General features: G+C 33.9%; 3 protein-coding genes across 3 annotated transcripts; 2 read left to right on the top strand and 1 right to left on the bottom strand.

Annotated features, from left to right (window-relative positions):
• Positions 1–444: 444 nt before the first annotated feature.
• On the top strand, positions 445–5,071 carry LOC144854376 (monocarboxylate transporter 9-like). The gene is made up of 6 exons (XM_078712324.1): positions 445–615; positions 1,700–1,996; positions 2,614–3,164; positions 3,426–3,517; positions 4,190–4,333; positions 4,724–5,071. The coding sequence occupies exons 1-5, from the start codon at positions 477–479 to the stop codon at positions 4,194–4,196; spliced, it is 1,086 nt and encodes a 361-aa protein (XP_078568450.1). The 5' UTR covers positions 445–476; the 3' UTR covers positions 4,197–4,333; positions 4,724–5,071.
• Positions 5,072–8,267: 3,196 nt separating this feature from the next.
• On the top strand, positions 8,268–13,183 carry LOC144854375 (uncharacterized). The gene is made up of 6 exons (XM_078712323.1): positions 8,268–8,389; positions 9,316–9,612; positions 10,229–10,782; positions 11,056–11,284; positions 11,727–11,870; positions 12,232–13,183. The coding sequence occupies exons 1-6, from the start codon at positions 8,341–8,343 to the stop codon at positions 12,384–12,386; spliced, it is 1,428 nt and encodes a 475-aa protein (XP_078568449.1). The 5' UTR covers positions 8,268–8,340; the 3' UTR covers positions 12,387–13,183.
• Positions 13,184–13,204: 21 nt separating this feature from the next.
• LOC144854373 (uncharacterized) lies at positions 13,205–19,066 on the bottom strand. The gene is made up of 6 exons (XM_078712322.1): positions 18,876–19,066; positions 15,957–16,256; positions 15,185–15,762; positions 14,304–14,529; positions 13,766–13,909; positions 13,205–13,509 (listed from the first exon to the last, which is right to left on the bottom strand). The coding sequence occupies exons 1-6, from the start codon at positions 19,015–19,017 to the stop codon at positions 13,343–13,345; spliced, it is 1,557 nt and encodes a 518-aa protein (XP_078568448.1). The 5' UTR covers positions 19,018–19,066; the 3' UTR covers positions 13,205–13,342.
• Positions 19,067–20,631: the final 1,565 nt, after the last annotated feature.

The raw sequence follows: 20,631 nt of genomic DNA, 5'->3' as shown, positions 1-20,631 counted from the left end.
CTCACTGAATTAACAAAAGGGTGTCAGTTTCATTTATTTTTGTATGCTCTCCCAACCAAAATTACTATTATTAAAGGAACTTAGTTTCTCGAAGTCTCAATCAATGCTGCGATCCTTTAGATAAAAAGATGATAGAAGTATGTTTTCAAAATTACGTGTTTGATCCAAAATTCAGGGTAGGCCTAACAATGCTACAGTTCATTGTCAGCTTCGTCATGCGCTATTTAGGCCTCCTATAAGAACGAATTATTGTTGTTTATAATAATGGCTTTTGACTGTACTGCACCGTTGAACTCTTCTGTGTTTTTCACAATGAGCTACTGCGCAAGTCGTTAACCTAAGCCCACTGAGGCGAAATATCATTATGAGTTGCTGGATCGATAACTGTATACACGTTCAGTTAAACTGTTGTCATTGAAGCAGCTTCGTCTACAATATCAGTTTAAAAGTTGTTCCAGCTGAGCCTTATATTCAACATGAACAACTCGCGAGCAGGGATCCTTGTCGTAATATCAGGGTTTCTCTTTCATGTCATATTTTTTGGTTTCATATTAAATTATAATGTTATGTATCTCGAGCTGCAAAATCATTTCAATTCTACAGAGATTGAAACAGGTAAGTAATCTGATTTGTATATTAACATCAGTATGCTGAAAAGGATCGTTTTGTGGTTTATGGAAGTAAAATCTATACATCCATGATATAGTTGTATTCGGACCTAGGAGTTGAATTGTATGCATTTTATACAATTAATATATATAATACATTCTATACATCTTCTTCTGTCCCTCTCAACAACAAGGCCATGGCTGCAGTCGTCGCGTGCTCAAATTTGAGTTAGTGTTTACCAACCGACCGACCGACATAGTGAGCTGTAGAGTCGCGTTGCAAAACGAGTAAAACGAAGATGAGTGAGCCCAACAGCTGGTAATGAGACTTTAAACCTGAGAAAAAAACAGAGCACTACCGTTCTCATAGTGCTGTTTGTGAAGTTGTAGTGGGGGTTTCTCGGTTTATCGAAAATGAGGGACTCATGGAGAGTCATGACATGATCTGTTAGAGGTCTTCATACCACCCAGCCAACCCCTTGTAAGGCTACTCAATAAAGACGTTAATGTGTAAATTACATAGTTATGAAATGATCAGGCGCCTTCCGTTTGACGAACGGAAGTTGACGTGAAACAAATTCGGAATTCACTATAGTTAGAAGGCAGTACGTAAATATAAAACAAATTAAATTCATTCGTACTTCATGTATTGTACTTGGTTATTTGTACTATTCATCAGTTCTATTGCTATCCAGTGACATCTTTTATTTGTATTTTTTTTATTTTGTGTGCTTTAAATTAGTATTATTTGTATTTATTTACATGCTATATGCATAATTCATCTAATAACTATCTAGCGTCTGTTAAATAATTACTTTGTATTTCATATACAAAGCCAAATCCAGTCAAGCGAAATCTTTTTATTTGGTCTTTTTGTCAAATAAGTTGAGGAATTTGTGTAAGAGATATGTAACAATATAGGCCTATGATCTTTTAAAGCTTCAGAATTGCTGATCCCATCTGTGGGCATATCATATTATCATCACTGAACGACGACCCTTTGTAAGAGTCAGACACACTGTATTTTGCATTGTTATATGCATTACACAACAATTCCTATATTAACGCATAACGATTTGTCTTTCTTCCAGGTATTCCAGGGTATGTTTCATATGGAATATTTAGCCTGGCAACACCTCTGTCAACTGTTTTCTTTACACTCACCAGTCACCGTACGGTCGTAATAACCGGAGTCATCTTATGCTGTGCTAGTCTTTTAACATCTGCTTTGGTGGCTAGTATTTATATCTTGATTTTTTCCTTTGGCGTCCTGTTTGGTTTAGGAGCTAACTTTTTTCACATCCCATCATTGCATCTACTTATTTATTATTACTCAGGAAAACGTTATAATCAGGCTTGTGTTGCTGTAAGTACCGGTGTGGGAGCAGGTAATACTATACATTCAAATATTCAAATACAATGTTAATTGCTGTTAACTTGGCCACCAAGTTAAAAACGTAAAAATCGACCAGTAATCTAATATTGCACAAATAATGAATGTTTATGAGTGTAATGGTACAAATAGTATGAGGTAAATGATAAAAGGTTATATTTCAATGAGGCGAAGCCGAGATGGAATATAACATTTTAGACAGCGATACCATTACGGAACTTCGACAGCCAACTGGAACTCATCTAGGTTAATTCTGTTTTTCCAACGATTCCAAGTCTTGTAAAGATGTTCCCATTAATTAATCAAAATCATATAAACGATCTAAAGGTAATTTAAATGCCTTTTTTGACTAAATTGGTACATATCTCTCCAAAAATGTACTTCCATCGCGAAATCAGTCATAACGTTCAATCTTCGCGGCGGAAGTAAAAAATAGGTGGCGCTGTTGTATTTCAAAAGCAATAGTATGAAAAAAAAATATTTTCCAAGCGCATGAAGATTTTATTTTTGTGCACGATGGTTTGGATATTAGCAGAACTTGCTTCCCTCTTATTGAACTCGACTTTCCTGTCTTGGTCAATTAACACACATCATTGTTATTTATTTACACAGGTATTTTAGTATCATCTTTCCTGTTAGAGAAAATGTTTATTGAATTTGGTTTGAAGAATACGTTTCTAATATACGGTGGTTGTGCACTCTGCCTTGGTCTTCTGTTATCCATAACAATGGTGGTACCTAGGCAGGACAATGATGAGACCAAGAAAGTTTCAGATAGTTACCTGGATATTAAAGAAGCTGAAACCGTTATTGAAAGAGATGTAAAACAAGGCGATAATTCGAATAATGTCAATTTAATTTCCGATATTAAACAAACTGAAATAAATCGCGATGAAAGTGAATATACTGTCGTACGTGAAGATGATTCGTTGCCATCATCACCAACAGTAGACAAACAGGAAACATCTAATTTGATGTGCGGACGCAAGGATTTTGAAAATGGGTCCACATCTGGCCATACTGATACTACTACAATTAAGAAAAACAAAAAATTCAACAGTGTAAAACTATTCTTAGATATGATTAAAACTGTAAATTTTTGGTTATGCTTTCCCATGTTTATGCTGTTTTACATAGCAATTCCATTTAGTCTTGTTAGTCTGGTAAGTTGTTTAATTTGTAGTTATATAATTAGTAATTTGTCAATCTACCAGACTTATTGCATTCCAAACAATTCTTGTTTCAAATTAATTTAGCTAAGTTTCAGTTTTTATCAATTTAATTACAGTAAATCTCCTGCCCAGAGGACACCCCTATTCCTGTGAAATAAACAAGGGACAATTATGTTTTAACACTGTATGGCAAGCCCATTAAAGGGACACTTATTGGGTATCAACAATTTCTATTGTATTCTTTATATTCAGAGCAGCTTTATGAGTGAGAGAGGAATTGCTTCGCACGTGATCGTTCGGACTCTAAGTCTGATGGGATTCATCGACCTAGCAACACGATCAACGTATGTATTAGTTGCAAGATGTCTACCGTTGTCAACATGTAACTTGGTTGCTATAATGAGTTGCATTTGTGCTGTCTTGTCTATTTTACTGTCTCTGCTCAGCATATCAAATGACGTCATTGTTCTGTTAGCAGTAGGTGGGTTCAAATGTGTTCATAAATATTAAGTGGGGTGAATACAAAATAGAGTCTAATCCCTTACAATGAAGCTAAATTCAGGAGGTACCGTACGACTACGAGTGATCACATGTTCACTTTGTATTGGTGAAGTTTTTACTCTGCCCATGTGTTATAAATGTTGTAATAAGAATAGAACAGCCCTCTGTATCTGAAAGCATCTGGAAATCAGTAATCATTCATGTTGATTGTGCGCATGCGGAGATATTGGGACTTGTGTACGGGTTTGATGGTTTCTAGGTCCAGGTGACGAGTGACCTCAACTGACCTAGGTTGGTCAGTCGTCGTGAATCGAAAGCTCCCTGCAGCTATTGATTGGGGGAAAAACGGTCAATAATGTTGTAATGCATGACTATCGTGAGCCAGACTTTTCTTTCTCTTCAGTTGCTGTTGCCCAAATTAACCCGGGCAATTACTGTAGAGAGAGTTTAGTTAGTTTTACCATATTTTCATTGTGTTAATATTTAATATTATTTTGATATCATTTTGCACACAGGTTTTAGTTGTCCAAGGGCATTCTTACTCATGCTAACACTTCCAATTTGTACAGAAGTATTTGGGAAGAAAAAATCTGCAATCGCGATGTCCCTGTCGTATTTTTTCATTGGAACTGGAAGTATACTTAGTCAACCGTTATTAGGTAAAGACTTTTAGGATATTATAATACTATTCTATAGGTATATAATTGCCTCGATATCACATGCACAATAATCATCCTGTCTACTAGGTCTACACTATCAAATGTTATGTGCCAAAAAATGTGATGTGCCCATATATAGACATGATGATATCACTACCAGGTAACCATATCACTACCATATTTGGGTACATCACACTTTTTTTGTCAAACTAGTCTGATAGTGTAGATAGAGTTTTAAGATAATAGTTTGGTTGTTAATCGTGTTTCAATAATTTGGCAGTGGATCACGAAAGTGATTTTTTAACCATTACCATCCAATGGTATCTTTATTACGGTAATAGCAATGATGAATGATTTAAACATAAAAAACATATTGTTTAACTTTTGCAGGTACTGTCTACTCTACTACTGACTCATACAGTACTATGCTTCATGTGTGTACAGTACTATACGCAATACCAGCTGTGTCATACTGGATACTTACACTAAGGCTCAGGCGGGTAAAGAAACAGCAACGTAAAAATACATTTTCAAACTTTTTGTAAATTGATGTATCATGTTGATTCACTTTTTTCATTTACAATAAGTTTGTATTGCTGTATTATTGCACAAGTGTGAATTTACAGCCCATGTAGGGCGAAGGTATGCAATAATATACAAATAATGAATGTTTATGAGTGTAATGGTACAAATAATTGCATGAGGTGAATGATGAAATATAACCTTTCATCATTCACCAAATGTCCGGTTTTGTACCATTACACACATAATATAAAACATTCTTTATTTGTTTTATATAACATCTAAATAGATTCCTGTCATTTGAAACAAATAAAAGGTAGGCCTAGCAAGGCTAAAACGCTTAGGCCTAGCCTTATACTAACATGCAAGCCCACTAGGCCCAGCTAGGCTGCAGCAATACGAAACTTTGACAGGCAACTGGAACTCATATATAGGCTAATTATGTTTTTCCAACGATTCCACGTCTTGTAGGGATGTCCCAATTAATTAATCAAAATCCTAAAAACGATCTAGGCCTAATTTAAATGCTTTTTTGAATGAAATTAGTACATATATATCTCCAAATCGTACACAAAAATCTGCTGCTGCATATCTCGGTGGTGTTTACAAACAAATCAGAGGCAATACAACAGGTGGCGCTGTTGTATTTCATAGTAATTTGTACACTAGATTTTTTTTTTCATCCGCGACACGTTTTTTTTTTCGTACACAAAAATGTTTAAAAAGTACTATAAAACGATCGTTTAATAGTGCGTACTATTGCACGCCATGTGACCCACAATCGTCCAATAAAATGACAGGAATTTATTTAGGTGTTATATAATATTAATTGATAGTCAGGACACTGTCTTCCAAAGTGATATCTTTCATAAGAAAGAAATCATAAAGTTACTGCGAACATGATTTTAAACAACAAAATGTAAAAACAATGCATTAACTATAGAGTATCTCTGTACTGTACAAACTAAACGCGCAAGCGCACAGCCGTTCCGAAATTGCTATTTTTGTTGTTTTAAATCATGTTCGCAGTAACTTTATAATTGTATTATTATTTTTAAAAAAACATTTAAACAAATTGATTGTTTTGATATTAAATTCGATAATTAAAGCCTTTTGAACGTTATACATTTTTAAAACAAAAGACTCAACTCCATACGCTACATAGGAATAGTTGGACACAAAAATGGCTTCTATTCCATTCAAAGAGTTTTTTTTTTCGTATACGAAAACAAGTACTACTGAACGACCGTACAATAGTGCGTACTATTGCACGCAATGTTACCCACAATGGTCCAATAAAATGACAGGAATTTATTTAGGTGTTATATAATAATGAGATACTGTATTATCAAATCCTATGATACAATACCTCGGGTCAATAAATATATGTGGAGATACAACACTGAGAGTCGGGTATTCATTTTGCTTCAGGTTTTTCGTCGGATTATTTTACATCAACGGCGGTGTCAAATCAGTTTTTTAGCATTTGTTTTTATTTATTTTTATTTTATTTCAAAATATAAGAAGGAAACAAATGAAAAGGTATATACACAAATATTATTAATAATCACGTGTCTTCCATAAGAGCACATGAAATGTAAATTCGATCAGATCATTACACCTACAAGTAGGCCTATGCCACCAGTACCAGGCATACAGGAGATCTATTATGTTAATATCTATATTTATTTTGATATTATTTTTGTTACGAATAAAATATAATTTAATAAAAAATCGTTTCACACTATTTCATCTTCTTTACTACTGTATTCGACCCAATTTATGATTCCAATTATTATGTGGTTCTGTTAAGGTTATTATCACTCCACATTTGGTCTAGTTTCATTTCTTTGATTCTAATATAAACTGTCTGTGTCCCTGTTTAACCTGAAAACAACAACACCAAACGACAATACAGGTATGGCATAAAGAACAGCACGTAATTATGTGTAATGAAAGTTTGTACGAATAGTTTATCTTAAAAATAAAAGTGTAATCTTGTTAATATAACCAACATATTATATCTCACAAAATCCTTCCTTATTTTGTTTGTATATCTAAATGTATCGTTGTAAATTTCATTTTTAATGCCACATAATTTTGACTAAAAATAAATATTTTTTCTTGAAACTGTATTTTTTATGGAAGTCAAAGTTATTTTTTAAACAAAAAAACGTCTGTTTAAATGATTTTTTTTTGACAAATTTTTGGTGATAGTTAATAACTATTATGATACTTCAAAATGACCCACCTTTTTTCGAAATCTGTTATTTTTTATTTTTTTGGAATTAGTCAAAGGGACAAAACATCTTTAATTAACTGTATTATTATTTAAAAATGGTGTGGGTTTTATTTATTTGTGTGTGCTCTCTAAACCAAAATTGGTATTATTAAAGGAACCAGTTTCCCCATGGGTATATCGCCAAGGTTTCCCGAAGTCTCGATCAATGCTGCGATCGTTCAGAGGTCAAGGCAATCTAACAACTAGATTGCCTTGCAAAGAAGCACATTATCGAAATGCGAGAACAACAGTTCTTTTTAAGAATTCACATTTTTTAAGGCAAGACACTATACGTTTGCCTCCTCTTTTGATAAAAAAAAACCATGCGTTGATTAACCTAACTGCGCATAATGTTTCCATAATTACGTGTTTGATCCAAAATCAGGATAGGCCTAACAATGTTGCAGCTGTGAACTTGCTTATACGAACTATTATTTGTTTATAAATGGCCTTTGATATCCATATTTAATTTAATGTCTTTGATCGTTACTGTAAGCACTATGTTAAAAGAGCATGGGCACACAGATGTGTTGTTCTGAGCGAGTAATTGGTCATCAATTAAACCAAATGATTGATATCTATCTCATTATAGGGTTAGGCCATTGTTGTTGCCTAATTCATTTTATATTCCCAGTTCCTAACTTATCCTATATGTTCTTGTAGTTTTGTATTGTTAGGCGTCAGTGGGTTTCCTGCTGCTGTAGTGATAATTATCAATGGTAAATTGTACTGTATTGTACTACAATTTGTAGTCGATTTGTTTTGACATGTTGACCTACTCGACTTTTTTTTATTGTAATTGTTGTTTACTAGTATATCATGTTTTTTTGTGTATATTTCTTATGGATGCACCTTCCATTTGGTCGAGTGCCACTGTTGTAAAAGTGTAAACTCCAAATAAATTATTATTATTATTATACTATAGTACTCAACTGTAATAAGCTCTTGAAAGTAATCGCAATGAGCTACTGCGCAAGTCGTTGACCCAGAAGCCCACTGAGGCGTGACATATCACAAGAGCTGTTCGTGCTAGATCAATAAAACTGTGTAAATGTTCAGTTAACTCTTCTATAGTATTGAAGCTTCGTCGTTCCAGCTGAGCCTTATATTCAACATGAACAACTCGCGAGCAGGGATCCTTGTCGTAATATCAGGGTTTCTCTTTCATGTCATATTTGTTGGTTTCATATTAAATTATAATGTTATGTATCTCGAGTTGCAAAATCATTTCAATTCTACAGAGATTGAAACAGGTAAGTAATCTGATTTGTATATTAATATCAGTATGGTGAAAATGATGGTTTATTTAGAGGTACAGTATATCTCTCTATGGGTATTCGGACCTAGCTTGTTGAATTTGTATTGACCTGAATTGTATGATGCATTTATACAATATTAATTAAGGAAATTATTTATATATTTTTATGTATTCTGTTGTAATTGTAATGAGCCGATATTGAATAAATCAAATATGTAGCAACTGATAATATCACAATTGTCAATGTACATCACCTAACATCGTGATGCGCAGTTCACATAACTCGCAGTGGTTTAATATTAATAAGATTACATCTTCTTCCGTCTTTCAATAAAAACGAGTCAAACGAAGATGAGTGAGCCCAACAGCTGGTGCACGAAAAGAGAAACGTGAGAAATCTGAAAAACAGAGCAATACCTCAATAATGCGTTCTCATAGTGCTGTATCATTGTGAAGTTGTAGTGGGGGTTTCTTGATTTATCGAAAAAGAGGAACTCATTGAGAGTCACTGCAATATCTGTTGTAGTCTTCGTAACGCCCAGCCAAACCCAATTAAGCCTGTTCAATATAGTAGATGTTTTAAACTTATGCAATTATCATACACCTTCAGTTTGACGAACAGATTTGATTTGATTTGAATTTATTTGGAAAATACACACAAAGAATTATAACGGTTTAAGAATGGATCATGTTGACGTGAAATATTTATTCGGAGTTCACTAGTTAGAAGGCAGTACATATAACAAAATTCACTCGTATATTTAAATTAGGCACAACTATGACCGTTTAAAAGAGCACTATTGCTGATCCTATCAACAGTGAACAATGTAAACATGTTTACACTGTATTATTTGTATTGGTATGCATTACATAGTAATTCCTATAGATTTATTAACGCATAACGATTTGTCTTTCTTCCAGGTATTCCAGGGTATGTTTCATATGGAATATTTAGCCTGGCAACACCTCTGTCAACTGTTTTCTTTACACTCACCAGTCACCGCACGGTCGTAATAACCGGAGTCATCTTATGTTGTGCTGGTCTTGTAATATCGGCTTTGGTAGCTAGTATTTATGTCGTATTTTTTTCCTTTGGTGTCATGTTTGGTTTAGGAGCTAACTTTTTTCACAGTCCATCATTGCATATACTTATTTATTATTACTCAGGAAAACGTTATAACCAGGCTTGTGTTGCTGAGGGTGCCGGTGTGGGAGCAGGTAATCACATTATGAGGCCACTGCCCATAGCTTACACTAAGTAACGTAACAATCTGACTACTGAAGCTTGGTGGTCCCACTTGGACACAACGCAAGGACGTAACTGCACCGCAAGTATTTTGACCAATCACGACGAGATGGACTATCAGAACTGCATGTGCGGTCAACTCACTTGCGTTCCGTCCAAGTGGGAACACGTAACAATCAACCACTAACGTAACTTGCGCCACTAACGGAACAAATGATATTGCTAATCTGTAAATTAATACAATTTAACCACTAATGTAACAACAGTAGAAAATGTTGAGATTATAATTATATATCGAACTTTCAACTTTTTCTTGAATTGTCGAATGTTCTTCGACTTTTGTATGCACGTCTGTCTGTCCTTCAATTATTTATTCCTTTTAATCGTTAGAATTTCAATCTTCGATTATTTTTAAATTGAAGGACGGACAGGAACAATACTGTTGTTAGATTGTTGATTGTTATGTTGCTTATTACATAATCCTCAGTCGAACTGTTTACATTCTAAAAAAAACTTGCTTCCCTCTTATTGAACTCGACTTTCCTGTATTGGTCAATTAACACACATCATTGTTATTTATTTACACAGGTATTTTAGTATCATCTTTCCTGTTAGAGAAAATGTTTATTAAATTTGGTTTGAAGAATACGTTTCTAATATACGGTGGTTGTGCACTCTGCCTTGGTCTTCTGTTATCCATAACAATGGTGGTACCTAGGCAGGACAATGATGAGAAAAAGAAAGTTTCAGATAGTTACCTGGTTGCTAAAGAAGCTGAAACCGTTATTGAAAGAGATGGAAAACAAGGAGATAATTCGAATAATGTCAATTTAATTTCGGATGTTAAAAAAAATGAAATAAATCGTGATGAAAGTGAATGTACTGTCGTACGTGAAGACGAACCGTTGCAATCATCACCAACAGTAGACAAACAGGAAACGTCTAATTTGATGTGCGGACACAAGGATTTTGAAAATGGGTCCACATCTAGCCATACTGATAAAACTACTACAATTAAGAAAAACAAAAAATTCAACAGTTTAAAACTATTCTTAGATATGATTAAAACTGTAAATTTTTGGTTATGCTTTCCCATGTTTATGCTGTTTTACATAGCAATTCCATTTAGTCTTGTTAGTCTGGTAAGTGGTTTAATTTGTAGTTATAAAATTAGTAATTTGCACACATTTATTGCATTCCAAACAATTCTTGTTTCAAATAAATTTAGCTAGACGTTTCAGTTTTTATCAATTTAACTACAGTAAACCTCTCCTGCCCAGAGGACACCCCTATTCCTGTGAAATAAACAAGAGACAATTATGTTTTAACACTGTATGGCCAGCCCATTAAAGGGACACTTGTTGGGTATCAAAGGTGTCCCTTTAATAGGGTTCAACTGTATTATTTATATTCAGAGCAGCTTTATGAGTGAGAGAGGAATTGCTTCGCACGTGATCGTTCGGACTCTAAGTCTGATGGGATTCATCGACCTAGCAACACGATCAACGTATGTATTAGTTGCAAGATGTCTACCGTTGTCAACATGTAACTTGGTTGCTATAATGAGTTGCATTTGTGCTGTCTTGTCTATTTTACTGTCCCGGCTCAGCATATCAAATGACGTCATTGTTCTGTTAGCAGTAGGTGGGTTCAAATGTGTTCATAAATATTAAGTGGGGTGAATACAAAATAGAGTCTAATCCCTTACAATGAAGCTCAATTCAGGAGGTACCGTACGACTACGAGTGATCACATGTTCACTTTGTATTGGTGAAGTTTTTACTCTGCCCATGTGTTAAAAATGTTGTAATAAGAATAGAACAGCCCTCTGTATCTGAAACCATCTGGAAATCAGTAATCATTCATGTTAATTTATTATGAGCGGTTTGATGGTTTCTAGGTCCAGGTGAAGTCGTAAATCGAAATGCTCCCAGCTATTGATTGGGGAATCTCGGGCTTTTCTTTCTCTTCAGTTGCTCTTGCCCAAATCAACCAGGGCAGTTACTGTATAAAGAGTTTTTAGTAAGTTATACCATATTTTCATTGTGTTAATATTTAATATTATTTTGATATCATTTTCACACAGGTTTTAGTTGTCCAAGGGCATTTTTACTCATGCTAACACTTCCAATTTGTACAGAAGTATTTGGGAAGAAAAAATCTGCAATCGCGATGTCACTGTCGTATTTTTTTATTGGAACTGGAAGTCTACTTAGTCAACCGTTATTAGGTAAAGACTTTTAGGATATTATAATACTATTCTATAGGTGAATTGCGTCGATATCACATGCACAATAATCATCCTGTCTACTAGGTCTACACTATCAAATCTTATATGACAAAAAAATGTCATATCACTACCATATTTGGGCACATCACACCTTTTTGTCAAACTAGTCTGATATGTAGACAGAGCTTCATTTTAGGATAATACAGTAGTTTGGTTGTCATTCGTGCTTCAATAATCTGACAGTGTATCACGAAAGTGATTTTTTAACCATTACCATCCATCCTTGTCTTGTTTCTTTATTACGGTAATAGCAATGATGAATTATTTAAACATAAAAAAACATATTGTTTAACTTTTGCAGGTACTGTCTACTCTACTACTAACTCTTACAGTACTACTCTTCATGTGTGTACAGTACTATACGCAATACCTGCTGTGTCATACTGGATACTTACACTAAGGCTCAGCCGGGTAAAGAAACAGCAACGTAAAAACACATTTTCAAACTTTTTGTAAATTGATTCATCATGTTGATTCACCTTTTTCAAGTTTGTATTGCTGTATTGTATTGGTGTCAGAATGTTTAGCCCATGGAGGACGAAGGTTGCATACACGATACGCTAGGCTGATCATTGTCGTTATATACCGCACATCACAAGGGAATTGATTGATTCATGTTGCTCCATTATTCGCCGATTTCTTTTATTATTTATTTTATAGCAACGGCAGAGTAATGATAATTTGTATCATCTGTCTATAACGTTTTATAGGTTTAGAGATATACACAAATGTATGATATGAACGAAAAGGTTATGCACTATACTAATGTTAATGACATGATAATGACTGTCTTCCAAAGTGATGTCTTCCATAAGCGCACAAGCAATAAGTGTTCAACGTATATTGTTGGTTTCACCACGTAGGGCGAAAGATATGATACCGCGTGTAACGGAATGGAATGTATCATTACAGAAACGATTAATTTCAGCCGATTCTCGGTACTGTATCTATTTCCAAAGTATCATAGGAATATTTGGTAGTACTGTACAACATCACGTGTGTTTTACGTGTATCTAGTAGCAACGGCGGAGTAAAAATAGTATTTTTTAGCATTTGTTTTAAAGTTTTATAGGTTTAAAGATATAACAAAGAAACAAATGAAAAGGTATGCAATAAATATTGATAATCACGTGTCTTCCATAATACACAGGAAATGTAAAATGATATGCATCGCTGTTTTTGCAATACGATTCAATCATTACACCTACAAGTAGGCCTATATGGTGACAAAATGGTATACAGTTAATTAGAGGCATACAGGAGATTTATAATCTATCTTGTTAATATCTATATTTATTTTGAAATTATTTTTGTTACGAATAAAATATAATTTAATAAAAAATCGTTTCACACTTCTATTTCCTCTTTTTTGCTATTCAACCCAATTTATGATTCCAACGTTAAGGTTATTATCACTCCATATTTGGTCTAGTTTCATTTCTTTGATTCTGATATAACCTGTCTCTGTCCCTGTTTAACCGGAAAACAACAACACCAAACGACAATCCAGATATGGCATAAAGAACAGCACATATGTGTAACGTCAGTTTGTACGAACCGGTTGAATCATATAGGTTATCTTAAAAATAAAAGAGTAATCTTGTTAATACTGTATACTCAATATTCACATATTTACTTTACTTTTTCTATCAGGCTTTTTAATCAACTCAGTTAAATCACCATTGTTTATCATATTATAGTAGCTCTGATATTATGTCAATTCGTTCTGTTAGACCTACTTAACCTTCATAAAGTATGACCAAGTGTATGTCAAAAAATAATGTTCTCTTGAACACAGTATGAAAAAAGACTATCATTATAATTGAACAATTTACCTGCAACTGCTTGGCTTACTATCGACCCTACGCCTATAAGAGTGTAGGCCACTGACATCGCCTCCGCCGATAATTGTTTCCCAAATATTTCAACACAAACGGGAAGAACGAGCATCAGTAAACAAGCTCTTGGTAAACTTAACCCTAAACAAAAAGAAAATATAACTTGCCAATCTAAACGTTCTACGCTGATTAGAATTGAGTCATACAACCTCATTGAGTCTAGTCTACTCTAGCAAACTTTTGTTTTAAACCGTGCACTCCACTATTATTTAGAGAGTACTACTGAGGCTGTCAACTTGAAGATCACATTTACTTTAGCCAAAACAATCAATCGACAGTCAGAGTCTCCAGCAGCACAATTTTCTGCAAACAATGGCAAACTTGGAATTTGAAAACAGAGGTTTGCTTTAGTAGACTAGGCTAGGATATAGGTATTACGGTACACATAAAGATAGGCCTATCTAATAACGGGAAAGTATAAGGAATTTATAACTATTTCTAAATGTAGGCCTACAAAAAAACATGAGGGGCTTACCTATTAACAAAACATTGACGAATGTATTTGATATATTGAGAGACAGTAATATGGATATAACGAATAAAGCTAAGTTCATTATGGTAATAATGAAAGTAAGAGAAGTTGGAAGCCAACTTGCAACCAGTACAAAGAGAACACGTGTCATAAGATCAGTAAACCCCATGCCGCTCAAAACACGCACAATCTCTTGTGATGTAGCACCTCTATCATTCATAAAGTTACCCTGCAGAGAAATATAAAAACAAACAAAAGTTTTCAAAACTGTTATTGACCAATGATGATCAATTAACATGTGGCAAACGCTGTAGTGCGGCGTGGAAACGTTGTTTTTTTAGGATTAAGTTTAAAATAAGAATTTACAGTATTTAAAGTTTTAGACTTGCAAGGATTTACGTAAGTATCGTTTTTGATTTTTTTTTCCGCGATGACGGCATGGTACGCCCAAAAAAGGTTGAAATGAATATGTCCGTGATAACATAACCTTACAGTTGTCCTAGGTGGTATCACCAGGACTAAAATCACCGTCTTGACAAAAAAATGCCAAACTAAAATTAACTTATGTTTTGTCGTCGAAAATCAAAAGTTCCCTAGTAATGTAAAAATTCTTATTTTATTTTTTTCCTTTCATACTGAACTTCGTACTGCAAATATTGACTGAGTTCCATGAAGAAGTTGGTCACAAGGCCTGTTAAGACGAGTATTTATCGACTAATTAGTTTTAGCAAGGCTATATCTAAGCTACTAGGCCTACTATTAGTCATGTCTGGCAAACCCAGTTTTTAAAGGTTGGCGAGGAAGAAAATTAATTTGAATTACAGTACGTGTTTATTTGTATCGTAACGGAGAAAAGAACTTTTATTACCGACATATTAACTTACAGCACAGACAAAGCTGAAGGTGACTGCAAGCGAATAGAGAAAAAACATAGGTTGACATAGCCAAAAATTAAAATTTTTCAACATCATTTTCAGCAAAAGAACTTTGCTGATCACGCCTGATTTGTTCTTTTTGAAAGCTTTCCCAATGTTTTTTAATTCTTGACCATCAATTTGAGCTATGTCCTCACTAAATTCAATCTCTGTTGAATAATTCATTTCAGATTTTTTATCTGTATTCATTGAGAAACTTTCGTCAAATTCCGACAAATTAATGTTTTCATTATAGGTGTGTGATACGTCATCATAATTCGTTGAAGGTTGTGTTGCCTTATGCACTTCGGTATCAGCACTCGTTTCTTTTTCCGGTATTCTATCATATAAATCATATCCGATTTCCGTTGAATCGTTATCATATATTGTTGATCGTTGGCCTTCGGAATGCATTTTAACTGGCAGACGTATTGGAATTGCAGCCAAAAGTCCGATACACATTGCACAAGCACCATATACTCTTAAAGTGTTTTTGAATCCATACAATAAAATAGTGTTCTCCAATAATGGTGAGGTTATCGCGATTCCTGCAAAACAAAAATCATGATAATGTATAATAATAATATAATACTTAATAGCTTGCCAGCGCTGACTGTGGCTAATTATGTGAAATGTACTAAAGACAAGTATAGTATGCCGGCAGAACCGGACCTGATGGAATTTATGAAAAATGTAACAATGAGATACCATTTTAGATACATTATTGGAAACGGAAACTTACCTGCTCCTATTCCAATGAGAACGGCAACACACGCTCGATTGTAATTCTTTCCAGAGAAATGATAAATAAGGATCTGTAGTGCAGGAATATGAACAAAGTTACATCCTAAACCATATAGGGTTCCATACGAGAACATGATCAATATATGACTTTGTGAGACAAAAGTTGTCGTTATGAGACCGGTTCCACACATAACGACGCCGATGATAACGATTGGACGGAAGCCTACTGTTTGACACAGGATTGTAGTCAGTGGCGTTACAATGTTCACTATTCCTATGGAAACAGCACCAACAGCACCTGAAATAATTAGAAAGCAACTTTATTCTGCCAACTACAGTATCTTTTATTTTGCAGAGGCTCAAATAATCTGATTGAATGAATCTGCTTCATTATTTTGTTTTATGTAGGTTCGACCCACTTTTATTTCTTCATCAAATAAATGTTCTCACTCCTACCATTGCTTTTTTATATATAATAGTAAGGAAAGAAGAAATTATTTTCCTCTATTTTATACACTTTTACATTACTGTTAGTGCACCAAGTAAATAAAGCTGATGCACTATGCCCAGTGTTCAATCCTTGACAACAATACGTATAATTTAGCACAGAATTCTTTTGTTTTATAACTCTTTTTATCTCTTTCAGGCAATCAAAAAATAGTTATATTTTACTTTTAAATTACCTAAATATCAATTTTAGAAACGTTAATTTTATACCTTGCTAAATTGTTACGGTCCATATCTGACCACATTTTATTTTCCTTTTCTTTATTTATTAAAAACTCACTATTGATTATAACTTCTAACTCAGCAGTAAACATTTACCATGGACATTTTTTTACAAGACCAAGTCTATGACTGACTTTACTTTTATAAATACAAAAAGTTAAAATGGAAAATATTTCATTAATTTTGACATCATATTTTCCAAGTACAATTTTCTTCCATGTAACTTCCTGAGTAAATGCAAAACATGTTTTCAGCATAGCGCAACATTTTACCCAGCAATTTTTTACTTCTTTGCATGTAAATAACATATGCTTTTCAATTTCAAGCTCCTCATTAATTCACAATAATAGACTAGTCCAGATAGTCATATTTCCACTCTAATAAGATGCTGTAGGCATTTCGTGTTAAAAGCGAAAAAATATGTGTTTTAGGGTAATTTTGGGGTGCTGAATTCAAATCTGCTGTTTACCCGGCTCAATTTTTAGATCTTCACCCTTAAAATGTAAAAAAAACAAAATGGCCGCCATTTCAGACTTATTTTGGCTTATAACTTGACTTTTAAGTGACGTAGCAAGTTAAAAATTGTGTCTATACCCATGTTTGTGATACTGAGGATTCCAAATATTTTGTTATTAAAGTTGTAAATATTCTAGTTTCTATAAATATTCTATTCTAGTTGTTTTAGTCGTCGTCAGAAGTTTATCGACCGACATCTATTTCTCATGTGTAGTAGAGCGTTTCTTTGATTGAATAATATTGTTTGTATTATAACACAAGTTCATTTTGGATTTTCAGTAAATTACCAATGGTTTATTCAAAGTCAAACTGTAACTAATCCCTCACTATTCAATCAAAATGTTATTATTATACTACTACATTGTTGAAAAATGGATTGCGTGATATGAAAATGGATTGATAGTAAAACATAATAAAGATACGTTCTTGTCTGGTTATTAGGTATTCATGCTCTGATGAAGCAGAGGATTATTTTTGTAGCGTTCCATTTAAAATAAATTTTATTACAAAGAAATATTTTGGTTGTGAAGGTCGTTTTAACAATTAGGCTAATATCAAAACATTCAACAATGATAAAAAGAAACATAAGTGTGTCAAATGTGAGCACGTACCATTCAGCGGTTTCGGAGGAGATACGTAAAATTACTCGACAAATTTAGTAGCAGCAATATCATATCCATCCACCAGTATACAGTAAGCACAGCTATGTACAGATACATTCAGCCATACCCCACCGAGAGTCTGTCCAATCGAATTGGAACAATACAATGAAAGCCCCAGTGGTCTAATGGTTAGAACATCTGCATATCAAGCAGAAGGTTCCGGGTTCGAATCTCAGTTAGGGCTTTCTCTCATTCTCACAGGTTTCGTCATTTTTATTGTTTCTAATTAATTAAATTTCATTATATCGCCGGGCGGATTAGAATTTATTCTGTGCCTGTAATGTTTAAATACTGTATATATACAGTATATAAATACAAAGGCAAATTACTGAAAAAATGACAATGCTGTGGGTATCATGTAGCTGGATCTCAATGGAGATACAAAAAAAATAATTGCAGTTGGACAAATTCCAAAATTTTAGCTTACACTTAGTTGGTAAAATGTTATGTAGCAACTAAACTCTTTTTATGTGTAACATACTCTTTTTCTCTTAATATTTATAACTTTGTAATATATTTTCCCTCAAATTCAGACTAGTTACAAATCTACCCGTATACTTTACTTATTATTGGTCATGATATGCACGTAATACGACGCATTATAGACTATTTGTTAATGTTAATTGAACTATATATTGAAATGTGTTTAACAAACCACCGGTAACCTTTCAACTGACACTGATTAGGCTACGCATTGTATTGTATACTGCTGTAATAATAATTTAATATCGAGAACTCAGTGATATATACAGTAGCAGAGTCATCAGAGTGGTGTCACCGACACATTTTGTAATTAACTATTGAATATGTTTGCTAATTTCTCAACGATATAATTTTGTTAGGTTTAATTGTTGTTGTATATCGTTCAAAACACCTCCCATTGAATCCATGATCGATCAGTCTGGTCTATGATGATGATAAACAAAGTTGACCTCGGTAGCACAATGATCGCTGCTAAATACCATGGTAAATACACACTAGAAATTGAGTATTGTGTGTAATGTACTTACCTATTTCACTGGCTGTTGCATTAAATTCATTTTGAAATTCAAGATGTAGAAGATTGTAGTTAAATAATAAACCAAGAAATACCAAGTTGATGATAAATGCGCCTAAAACCAGTGCAGTGCTAGAAGATACAAACTTGTACATGGTGTAGGCCTATATTGAATCTCTTAAAATATTAGTAATAATATTGATAACCACTCATTTTTAGGAACCCTTGTAGTTAATACGCAATACAGTACTACGGGTACTTCTCTCTCGACGAGTCCTTGATCTTCGTAGTAGTGTCGTAGTAGGTTCTTTTGTTCCAAAACATTGTGTTCGGTGTGAGTAAGGGCGCCGTTTACGGCTGCGGTGCGATAGGTTTATCGAACTTTTTGTTACTCTGTAATTACCAACTAAAAAGGAAATTAGAAGCAACATTTTATGTAAATGGAATAAAACCAGAATGACAGCCGTTTTAATTAATAATTAGCTTTAGCCTATACCATTTTGAAGCTCCGTATTTCCTTCACGGTTGGCTCAGATCACCTAAGTGCATTACCACAGTAGATATAAATGTAATTAACTTTCCAATTAGCATGTTTAACCAAATTTTACCATCGTACCTAATGCCATAAGATAGTTATGACTTCATATTATGTCACAATAATGCTCAATTGACATTTTTCTAAGAGAAAACTATAGAAACCATGGAAAAGATGTTAAAATCTCATGAAAATAGTTTAGAACATTGAAAACATTCAGGTTAAGCTCATGGCATGAGCTTAACCTGAATGGGTAGGCCTATCAGAAGTTTATTTCAGCCACCCTTCACAATATGCACTAGAACATTCCAATTAATTTTCTGCATGAACTGCATATAAACTGCAATCTCATATATATTTAAATAAAAGAGATCTGGAGTTTAACTTCGACACTTACTCAAACTCCATCATCCTGAATCTGGATCACAGTTTTTCATCCAAAAGGCCTACATACATATAAAATGTAATAGTTATGGAAATCTCCAAAGCAAAAATGTCTTCCTTTTGCCAGGAATCAAAGCTACTGTATCCAAAGGTTCCATCATCAGGCACAAACGTTTACTTCACTGGCTTTTCTAATGTCTTGTTAATTTTGAACTGAAGAAAATCCTTGTTTCGAATAATAATTCATCCCTTTGATTCTTTACAGCGCGTTACAAAGATGTTGCAAATTTGCTCTTTAGGATGTTTTTTTAACCATTGATTATTCCACTATTTTGTGTCTTAAATTTAATAGATCTCCATCTGCATTCAACGTTTCTATTCCATTTTTCTGACATTTTCTGTCAAGTCAGTTGGCACTGCTAAATACTGTAATTGGTAGTGGTATTAAGTTTGAAAATGACTTTACCTCAACAACCCCTTTTGAATTCCGTTGATGTGTTAGGCCTAAGCAGTATCTTAAACTGATGGTTCTTCACACTTGTTGGCACATTATTGAATATCCTTGTTATGCTCATTGAATTTTGGAAACAGCGTTCAAAATATAAACATTATATGTCATAAAAAGTTGTTGGTTCACAAATGACATCAAAGACATCGGACGCAATGTCTAGCAATGAAATAGCATCTAAAAAAGCAGATGGAGATTCTAACTATACCGAAAACTGCAGTATACCATTTATCATTTCACGTGTCATCTCAATTTTGGATAAACCCAGTTGTGGAATTGAGATGAGTTTGAATTGTGGGATGTGTTTTAATAGCCTGAAACACAGACAATGCCCTCATTACA

This window comes from Antedon bifida, chromosome 10 (genome assembly GCF_963402885.1).
Source record: "Antedon bifida chromosome 10, ecAntBifi1.1, whole genome shotgun sequence".
Classification (NCBI taxonomy): Eukaryota; Metazoa; Echinodermata; class Crinoidea; order Comatulida; family Antedonidae; genus Antedon; species Antedon bifida.
Note: the sequence above shows the minus strand (reverse complement) of the source record. Positions and strands in the feature narration are given on the sequence as shown.